Consider the following 11,052-nt stretch of genomic DNA (forward strand, 5'->3'; position numbering starts at 1 on the left):
AATAGCGAACAGCATGGATCCTGATCAGACTGCGCGGATGCGCAGGCTGGTCTGGATCCATGCTGGTCGCAAACGCACTATGTTGGTTTTGTCGTGACGCGGCTCATTTATTATCTGCTATATGAATACATGTAACATCTGCGTGGCTTGTTGTTATGTCTGATACATAGTTTATAGTATTTAAGACCTTCCATTATAGACCAATTCACTTTAAAATATAGTCTAGAAATGTGAGTAGTATCAAAAATAGCTGTATTCTCCCTTTAATGTGAAAATTATATGTAAAGTTAAAAATGAAATACAAAATACGGGTAAAATAAATATGATTTTAAAATGTGTGTTTATGTTTATGTCAGAAACAGGTTGGTGATGTTATTATATTGTCTTTCAGTAACTCAGCAATATTTCATTTTATATTTTTAATGTTACCTGTTGTTGCTAAAATGACCTTTTTCCATTATCAAAATAAATTGTTTAGCTTTTCGATGCTGTGTTTGTGTTTAAGTTTATTTATCGTTAACGAGAATATTAAATGAACATATAAAATTTTTGCATATCATCACCGAAATTCTGATATGTTAGATTGTATAGCGAAGACCTAAGTTGCACCACAGTGCATTATTATCAGACACGAGCGGGCCTATGAATAGAACCACACGTCTTCGGTAAGCTTGCTGGATATCTTCCTCACATGAAAGAATCCAAAGATACTGGCGTGTTTCGAATCCACGGTGGTGGGGGAAGCAAATGGTTTGATATTTACTACCCAAACCACTTGGACATGGATTCACAGAAAACAATTTAACATTAACATGTGGACATTGCAAAATGTTTAAAAAATAAAATGAAGGGCTATAAAAGCAATGTTCCATTTATATACAGACTGATAAGCTTTTGGTGGATTTACTAACACTTTCAATGCTTTTCAGCTTTACTGATGGAAAAAGTCCACTCCCCACTCCCGTGCATTATTTAAGTTACAAGTAAGCGGGTAACTGAGTAGAACACTGATGTTTCCAAGCTAGTTGAATAGCTGTATCATATTCTTTATTGCTCGAGGAACTAATAAACATTTTACCTGAAGCTAAACTGAACTCATCTACAAACGGAACATGCAAGAGCCCAGGACAACATACACGTGCAGTCTTACATAGCCAGGACACAATAGTAAATATCTTCATTGGCTGTTCCAACTTTATAATAAGTATTCAATTACACTGTTTGACACGACTACGTGAAATCTATTGATCACTTAACGGAAACATCTTCTTAAAACAATTGTCAAGACGTGGTATGCTCGTGTTCAGAAGAGATCATAATGTAAATATAATAACTGTAAACAGGATATAAGGTTTTGCTACTTGAAAACATAATTATCATAACCATTTATCTGCTTAATTTGTTTAATGGACTTTCTCTGCTTTGAATTGAAAAAGTTCATACAATGTGTTATGTATTTCGATATAAAAACCAACAGTATATTCCCCGGTCAAAATAACGAAGGTGCTGGCTGATTTGACCCTACAAGATTGTGGCAAAGACTAACAGGATTGGGTATCGCTGCTTAAAATGAGTAACGATATTATCATGACATCGTAGTCGGGTCGTATCAGATAAAAAAATCTTTCTTTGTAAGTTGATATCAACTATACCATACTTCAGTTTCATATTTGTTGATAATGGTATACGACCGTAGTGACTATATCTTGACAAGAACAAACTTAACATATCAATATGAGTATCTATACATAATGCACCTGCCTTCGAATATGTCACAATATAATATAGGACAATTGGATCAAAAACCAACACAAATTTAAGTATCAAAACATGTTTCGCTTTATTCAGCTTCTTCAGTTGATACAATATTATAGAAAAAAATTAGCAATTGCAAGTCCCCGAAACTACAGTTAATCAGACAACAGAAGATTGTTTTCAATTTGTATCACGATACTGTATCATTAGGCCAATAATCACACACAGTTCATCGATATAAAAAATATTGGACAATCTCAAAAGGTAATTCACATCTGGTTTCAACAGGTGAATGGTTAAATATTAAATATTTACAGATTGTCTAACTATATACGTCTGATGTTTTTCACCTGTTCAGAAATATAAAATATTTTTCACTGGTTAAGTCAGCGACCCAAGGACGGCGATGAACAAGTGGCTATAATGTTGTCCTCTCTGTCAAGGGATTATAGGTTTGAGCCTAACGGAGGTCACAACCGTGTTTCCTTATATGACTATACTACCTCTTAGCTTTAAAGAGGCGGATTCGAAAGTTGTTAAAAAATAAAGCTACAAGTTTTACTCAAGAGCAAGCTTAAAATATAAAGTTTAAACTCATTTAATTTGGAAAATATTTTTCTTCACTTTCCTAAAACAATTATGTTTAAAACGAGGCAGGACATATAACTGAAACGATAATTGCCTTCAGCTTAAGGATAAATGAAAAAATCATTGTACTGTACTTACAACCTGATTTTTTGTCCTTTTTCATATCGTATGACATTAACTAACATGACCTCAAGTTTGTTTGTCAAGTGGCCCACTTCATTTGTCTTCCTGTGTCGCCTTTAACACCATAAGTGTGCTTGTTTCAAGTCATCTTATCATTGAACAACCATCTTCCGTATTTATGATACAGAAAATCTAATTACACCACGTAACACTAAAGTCATTTAGTGCCGAAACTATTGTTTCATATCAGATGAAAAAGGATATTGTGACCCAAGAAACAGTTTCAGTTGTGAGGTCTAAGAATGATATTTATTTGAAAGATGATTGAATAATAGCTTAGATAAAACTGAACCTTGCGACGATTAAAGCAATCCGTTATAAACGTATAGACATAGTTGAAAATCTTGATTTTATAATAGCATACAACTTTGTTTAACAAGATAATATATACTGTATGGTTTAAACTACTTTTAAGCTACAAAACGATTATGTATGTTTGGATTGAAGAATACTTTTTCGTTCTGCTGTTAAATAAGCATAATAGCAAGAACATACATTTACTAAAGAACGAACTTTATATATGTATATTTGCCAAAGTATAGAAAATGTTATTAGACAAGAAATATTCATTTTTCTTCCTACCACACATACACAATTAACATATTCACGATGTAGTGTTTTAAATTTTCAAGATTAAGAATTATCAGTTGAACGACGAATATATTAAACAACTTTCACCATGTTTAAATTCTAACAAAATAAACTTTCTATTTAAATCTTATTAAGTCTTAACAGGCAATCATTTTCAAAATAATTACCCTACAATATTTCCAAACAGTTGAAATATGTTATGCATGCACTCAAGGAATAATTCAGTTTTTTTTATGTTTAAACACAATGTTTTTAATCGTCCAAGAAAGGCATCTTACAAGAAAGACATGAACCAGCGACGCCACAGTAAAAAAAATTTGAAACTGTAATGCGCAACAAAGTCTTGAAGTTTTTACTGTTGAAGTTGAAAGGCCGCAACAAACATTTGAAGTTTGTTTGATGCCACAAAAAAGATTTGAAGTTGCGATGCAACAATAAACATTTGGAACTACAATGCAATCACAAATATTGGTGGCTCAACAAAGATTTGAAATTGCAATCCAAAAGCAAAGATTTTAAGCTGCAATGCCAACACAAAGACTTGTAGCTGCAATTAACAAAAAAATCTAAAAGCTGCGTTACCACCACAGAAAAGGCTTGAAATGGCGATGCCGCAACAAAGATTTGAAGCTGCAGTCCAGAACAAGTTCTTGAAGTTGTGATGCCACCACAACAAATTCTTGAAGCTGCGGTGCCACCACCAAAAAGGCTTGAGGAATGATGCTTCAACACAGACTTGAAGTGCGATGTCACAACAAAGACTTAAAGTTGTAATTCAGAACAACAAATACTTGAAGCTGCGGTGCCACGACAAAAAAGAAATGAAGTTGCGATGCAAAAAACAAAGGTGTGAAACTGTCATGTCACAAAAAAGACTTGAGCTGAGGTACTACAACAACGTCTTGAAGTTGCAATGCAACAAAAAGACTTGAACTTGCGATGCCACCACGACAGATACTTGAAGGTGCGATGTCACCACAACAAAGACTTAAAGCTTCAATGCCACCACGAAAAAAAAACTTGAAGCTACAATGCAACAACAAACACTTGAACCTAAGATGCTCCCACAACAAAGACTTTAAGTTTCGATGCCACAACAACAAAGCTTTGAGGTTGGGAAGCCACCACAACAAAGACTAGAGGTTTGGATGCCACAAAAAACGGTCCCGTGAACGTGATACAAAGTTCTCCTTTTTGAACTGATCTTACTAGCTACTGTGACACTTAACAGTATGCTGATTAAATGTAATGGAATGCAATCTACGATTGGTAGCAGCTTTTTACTTAAGAGCAGACGACAATGTGTCTGAATATTCCGTACTGAGATTGTTCAGTTTGTGGTGAAACATGTCTGTAGAGGTGACACTCAACGGAGCTGCAACAATAGAAAAAAAACAGGATACATGCGGGCGTCATTATATTGTTTATTTCGCGACGTTGCACTTACGAGACAATTGTCAAGTACTTGAACGCCGGTAGTAACTTGTTTCTATAACAAATGTGTTCAAATTAATTATTGTTAAGGATTTGATAATAACAGTTTCCCCCCGTTTTGCATAATTAAGGACATTGTCAATGTGAAGAACAGATGTAAATAGTTAAATTATTTTCTTTTGAGAAAGTCGGGTTTTATTGATGTTATATGATTTGTCAGAAAAATGGATTTATTTTTACGCTCAACGATTTTTACAATGCTTTGTCTTCTGCTTGGAATAAAGGAATATCACACTTACGAAGGTAGGTTATAAGCAATTAATTAAAAAGAAAGAGAAAAGATTTTTTTTTTACAAATTTTTACTTTAATGGACTAACGAAGAATTTTTCTTGCGAGGTTTTAATAAATTCGAAAGATTTTATAATGAACGCGCAACTAACTTTCCTTACGAAACTTGTTGCTACAATAACTTTTCATAAATGAATGTGCGGCGTATTTAGTAAAATATGAATGCAATGAAAAAAAACTTTCAAATGTCACTTTTAAAATTATATGCCATATCAAAAAATAGTTAAAACAAAAATTTATGAGTTAAAATATTTTCTAACTTATTTCATAAAGCACCCTGTAAGAACTTCGAAGTTATCATGTGTGGTGACGAAGACAATGAGTGGGATATATGTACACCAAAAACACCTGTTGTTAGCAGAATATTAACTGCCCAGCTTGATACAAGGTAATTTCTGTTTCCCCTAATACAATTTAATTATACTTCGCCAATTCTTGATTCTGACCGTTCTATTTGTGTCGATCTGTTTTTAACAATTTAATTATTAGTATTTTAGTTCATATGTAACGCATGGAACTTAAAATCTAAAAAAGTGAAAAAACAAGATGATTTAACTGAAGCACAGTTAATTGCAGTAGACATTAAACATATCAATGTTTTGGCAAAACGTTGACATTATACACGTCAGGGGTTGGTTTTCTGAGAATAAAAAGTAAAAAATGTCTTGTACATAAAATCACAAATAACATGTTTACAAACTATTATCTGATCATAAGTAAAATTATTTTTATTACTTAACCGGGTTTTTACACTGACTTATCATCAAAAATAACGTTTTTGTTATACTGAAAAATCTAAAATACATAAAAGGTACCGAGTGTTTAATATGTATCACAGTAAAAATTACATTGAAGGTCATTTATGCCCAATGCATTTAATTATATTGTATATATATTGTCCTGTTATACTCACGGGCTAAGTACCTGTCTTACCTTTTGCTTCCGTTGCGTTTTGGTAATAAGTAAAGTTATATTGACGCAGTATTTTGTATGGGAGTCAAAATACCCACTTTGTTAACATCTTGCTAACTCTATGTCAAGTAATTTCACATTCAGTGCTATTTTTTTTAATACTCAATTTACATGCTCTTAAATAGATATAAAAATACTAAAAACTCATTTTCGCCATTTTTAAAGAAGAAAGCAATTATTTGTTCCTAAGGCATAAAGTACCATTAAAGGTGTGCGTTGTATTTTTACAGATATAGAAACCGTTACTGTCGCAGGTATGGAACGCCGGAAAACTTCGGGTTATCCTCTTCAGGTCGGTCTATGTGGACGGTTGGTTGGTGTTATGGAACATTCTTTCTATGCCTAGAAATAGGTATGAACATTATTAATGTCTTATATTTGTCTTTATTGTGATTTATATTTACAATATACAAAGCAAAAAAGGTATTAATATATATTTTAATTTCAATATGATTATAAAATTTGTTTTAAATCTTCTTCTGCAAATAATATTTCTGTTCGTAAGCGCAAATAACAAATGATTGCTTTTGTTTTTCCAGTTACAAACACAGTATTGAAAAAAAAATGTTCCCATTCCATAAATTGAATACGTTTCTCTCATATTGCTTTTTTAATTACTTTATATAAGTAAGTTGAAACCAAGTTTTTAACAATATTTCAAAAAATTGTACATGTATATATATTAGCCAACCAATAATGTTTTGTATACCAAAGATTCATTTATCTTACTACCATTTCAGATCATTCTCATGAAAGTACGGAAGATAAAGGTAACGGATTGGGAGCGTACTCTCCCGGCCCGGAAGAATTTTATGAAGATAACGGTAATTTAAAAGTAGTTTATACAAAATACAGTATTTATTCTTGTTTTTGTTGTTGGTGATGATGGTGATGATGATAATGATAATGATGGTGGTGGTGGTGGTGGTGGTGGTGGTGATGATGATGATGATGGCGATGATGATAATGATGGTGGTGATCGTGGTGGTCGTGGTGGTCATGGTGATTATGATGATGACGATGATGCTGATGGTGCAGTTGTTTTTTGTTGCTCTTGCTGTTGTTCTTTTGTTGTTGTTGTTGTTGTTGTTGTTGTTGTTATTGTTATTGTTGTTGTTGTTGTCAGAATAGCAAAGTCATATAGTTAGCATATCAAACGGTATATTTTCGCACATATTTTTGGAAAGTTGCCGAATTATGATGATAAATAAACACGTGCATATCATGACTTGATTAATATTGTTGGAAAATAGATGGCAACAATATAAGGTTAACGACACTACAAGTACCTATGAGTAATGACAAAGATTTCGCACTTTTTTGTATTATTTTTGATGACATCTCCTTGACAAAAATAACAAAATCTAGCTCATCCGGAAAGGCTGTGGTCTTTTATATGAGATAAGATGTCTTTGTGTCTGGAAATGAAAGTGATACAAATAGATGTTTTGTTCTGTTGTGAGATATAAATAGTAACAAGAAACAAGTAATAGACATGCGAAAAAAAGTTAAATGCGCAGTAACAATGCTGTTTCGAAGAATACCATATTATTTAGTGATCAGATAATAGTCATTGTTAGTATTAATGTCTATTGTAAGATAAATTGGGAAAAAGTAGACATCGAAAAAAATAACCAGGGAATCGACTGGCTAAAAAAAAGTACAAAATAACAATGCCGTTTAAAGAACATCATATTACTTTGTGATCAGATAAGAATCAATCTTAGAATTGAGATATATTACATGTATGTGAGACACATTAAACAAATAAAAAAATAGAAAGACTGTTTAAAATAACAAAGTAATCAGCCTGTAAAATATTTTAAATACACAATAACAATGCTGTTTTGAAGAATTTCATATTGTTAAATGATCAGATAAGAGTCAAATTTAGAAATGATGTATATTTTGTGATATATTCCAAAAAAAGTTACATCGAAAAAGATAGATTGTTTAAACAACCCAAGCAATCTACTTCTAAAAAATAGTAAATTCACAATATCAATGCAGTTTCAAAGAAAATCATATTATTCAGTGACCAGATAAAAGTCTTTGTATTGGTATATTTAATGACACATATTCTGGAGAAAAAAAAATGTCAGTAACGATAATTGTCAAGTTAGAAATTTCAAAAACTGTTGAATACACTTTTTTACTCAAAACACTTTTGTCACTGTTTTAGAAACAACAACATCGCCAGGCTATAACTCGGTATATTCCAGCCCCAGATATATAGATACGACAGACAATGCCAATGTTACAGAGCAAGACTTTGAAGAAGAAGGGGATTCCAATCGAGAAACAGGTTCATTAGAAACTGATGAATATATTCCAAATGAGGAATATTTTGAGAGCGACATGTTTCAAGCAGAGATACCCACACCTGCTATGAGTCATCCGGAATTCGTTTATTATGGACCAGATCCTCGAATGAAATGTAAGAACCTTGCAAATGTGTCAAGAATAATCATAGTTTTCATACCATTTACACTTATCTTTAAACTATTTTGTCGAAATATTCTAAACTACATAAAACTGACATTCCACTTGCATGTTTAGCTGAAAATGCTAGTTATTTTTTAAAAAATATTTTCTGGTAGTCTATAGCCATAGTGATTGAACAGTAAATGATGAATACGAATGTTTTTAGAACAAAAAATAAATAAAAAAAGATACACCAAAAACATAAATGAGTGTTCGACTATTCGAGTCTTTTTTATCTATTGAACAGTATCGATAAGGTTTGAAGAATATATATGTAGACATTTTTTGTCAGTCATGTGATTTATTCCTTTTTCATACAAAGTAGACTATAAGATTGAAAAATGTACTGTAATTTTGCCTGTTTTTGCTTTATACCTGTACACTCGCCATTTATGCATGAATGGCCATGCCACCAGTCATTTCTTTTTTTCAAATTTAAATGCTAGTAGTGAATTCATAAACAATAATTTATTATCTAATGAAAGAATATTTGAAGAAAAGAAACGAATAAGAATTAATGAATTCATTATGATTGTTATTAATACCAAATAAAAAAACAACAGGCATTCGATTGTGTCTATAAAAAGTATAATATATTAAAGTCTGATGCCGGGTGAAAACAATAACGCCTTATACACACTTTTGAATTATTTTCCTCTTTCCTTTACTGCTAAGTAATTTTCAAGCACATCGGAAAAAAGTCCTTTTATTTGTTCATCTTTTTCATAATCAAGTACCATTAAAACGGTTGACATTTATTTCCCTGTTATTCCTTTAAGTAAAAGTACATGTTTTAATGATGCATTTAATATTTGATAATACCAAACATGCAAACAGCTTGATTTGCGTAGTTAAATTCTGATCACTGATCCAAGACTGTTTGATTTTCCTTCTCTCTGTGCCTTTCGTATGAAATTATATATTTTTCATTTCAGTTTGGTTGATATTTGGAATAGTCGGTGGTGGAGTAGTAGTGGTGATTCTTATCTCTGCCATTGCTTATTTAACAATACAATGGTAAGTCACGTGATTATCAAAGACTTTTATCTTGTTATGAGTATGACAATATTCATTAGATATAAACATTTTCGAAATCTTACCCTAAAAGTAGCATTATGCTGAATATATGAAAAAAAGACAATGAAATAATTTTCTACTTACGTAGACTGTAGTTCTTACAATGAAATATGTTTTACGCATACAATTTTACAAATACAATAACAGTTGCACATAAGTAAAGTCTGTTCGAGTATCAGTTTTAAAGAAATCTAGAGAATTTTCATAATGTCGTGTCATAACAAGTATTATTCACTCCAAATAAGCATAGTTATATAAACACAGCAATAACAAACATAAAGATAGAGGATTATCTAAAATAATGAATATCGGGAACAGTATGTATAAAAAATATACATATATATGTATTAAATACTCAAGAAGCTTGACCGGCTTTAAAAGACACATTTTTCCAGATAAGACGAATATTGACGTACTAAGAGCCTACAAAATTACGAGTCCATGCAAAAACATCTATTTAACAATGCATACATTTAGCATAATACAGGTGTATATACAAAGAATCAAATTGAAATATTACTTTTTCTTTTCAGTTGCAATGATTCAAATACTGAAGAGGTATCTAATTCCAAGTCAAAAACCAAATCCAACAGGAGGTATTTCCGACCAAAAAAATGGTCAACTTCGGCCCTTGTAACGTCAGAACATGAATCGGATGTCTACGATTTCATTCCAGCTGCAAAACTGAAAGCGTCAGCCTCTTTAAAGATAGAACACGAAACATGTGAAAAAGAATTGTATAAGCAAACATATAAATCAACGAATGATAAAAACATTGTAAAAAGCAAATCTGATAAAGATACCATGAAACATAAAGCTACAACTTCGCAAAACAGTAATTCTTTGAACAGAAATGATTACTTTATCCTGATGCCACACAACCTGGTCACTGAAAATGATGTCGAAGTTGTTTATACACCACTAACAGAGAACATATATGATCATTTAGTTCATACACCAACAGGAGCAATACCAGACGCATCAACATACCATTGTTTAAATTTTCAAAGAGAGAAACCTCTTGAAGAAGGTGACACTAAATCGTGCAATGAACAGGATATAACTCTCAGTGAGTCTAAAAATATTGATGAAAACGACAACAACAGTAAATCGGAACACAGCAAACACGACAACAGTGTGTCAAGTAAAAAAGAAATCTGTATCAAATTAGAAAAAGTTCTAGATTGCCAAATTGACAATTTATCTGACACAGACAAAACAACAGCAAAATCAAATCTTGACAATAATAATATTGAGAAAACAGATAGGGCAAAAGTACTTCACACTGAAATATAAACTTGATATAAAATGTGACTTTAACGCTATTGTGTGAAAGGAGTAAATGTCATTGTGAAGAAGTTTAAAATCATTTAATGTTACAATACGTTCCTTTTTTTTTAGGTACTTTTTAACATTTTAATTTGCTTGTGTTTTTTATTATTTGTACTTGGAGTTGAAAATATACGAGTGAACATTATAGCATTCGTTTATATTTTTCTTTTCTTATATCAAATCAAGAAAGGTGCAACACGAAGTGACGAATTGAATTGCAGGCACTTTGTTTGGCACCAACAAGCGTTCTCAGGGGCTACTTCCTGTTTATGTTGTCCCAGATTACG

The 11,052-nt window shown here is 31.9% G+C and overlaps 1 protein-coding gene across 1 annotated transcript; it reads left to right on the forward strand.

Moving 5' to 3' along the window:
- The first annotated feature begins 4,385 nt into the window (after positions 1–4,385).
- Positions 4,386–10,910, forward strand: LOC132753919 (uncharacterized). The gene is made up of 7 exons (XM_060744472.1): positions 4,386–4,854; positions 5,174–5,288; positions 6,103–6,224; positions 6,613–6,696; positions 8,055–8,309; positions 9,292–9,373; positions 9,967–10,910. Exons 1-7 carry the CDS (start codon positions 4,776–4,778, stop codon positions 10,727–10,729), a joined length of 1,500 nt encoding a protein of 499 aa, XP_060600455.1. The 5' UTR covers positions 4,386–4,775; the 3' UTR covers positions 10,730–10,910.
- Positions 10,911–11,052: the final 142 nt, after the last annotated feature.

This window comes from Ruditapes philippinarum, unplaced genomic scaffold, assembly GCF_026571515.1.
Source record: "Ruditapes philippinarum isolate M1 unplaced genomic scaffold, ASM2657151v2 ctg4873_1_1_1_1, whole genome shotgun sequence".
In the NCBI taxonomy this organism is placed as follows: Eukaryota; Metazoa; Mollusca; class Bivalvia; order Venerida; family Veneridae; genus Ruditapes; species Ruditapes philippinarum.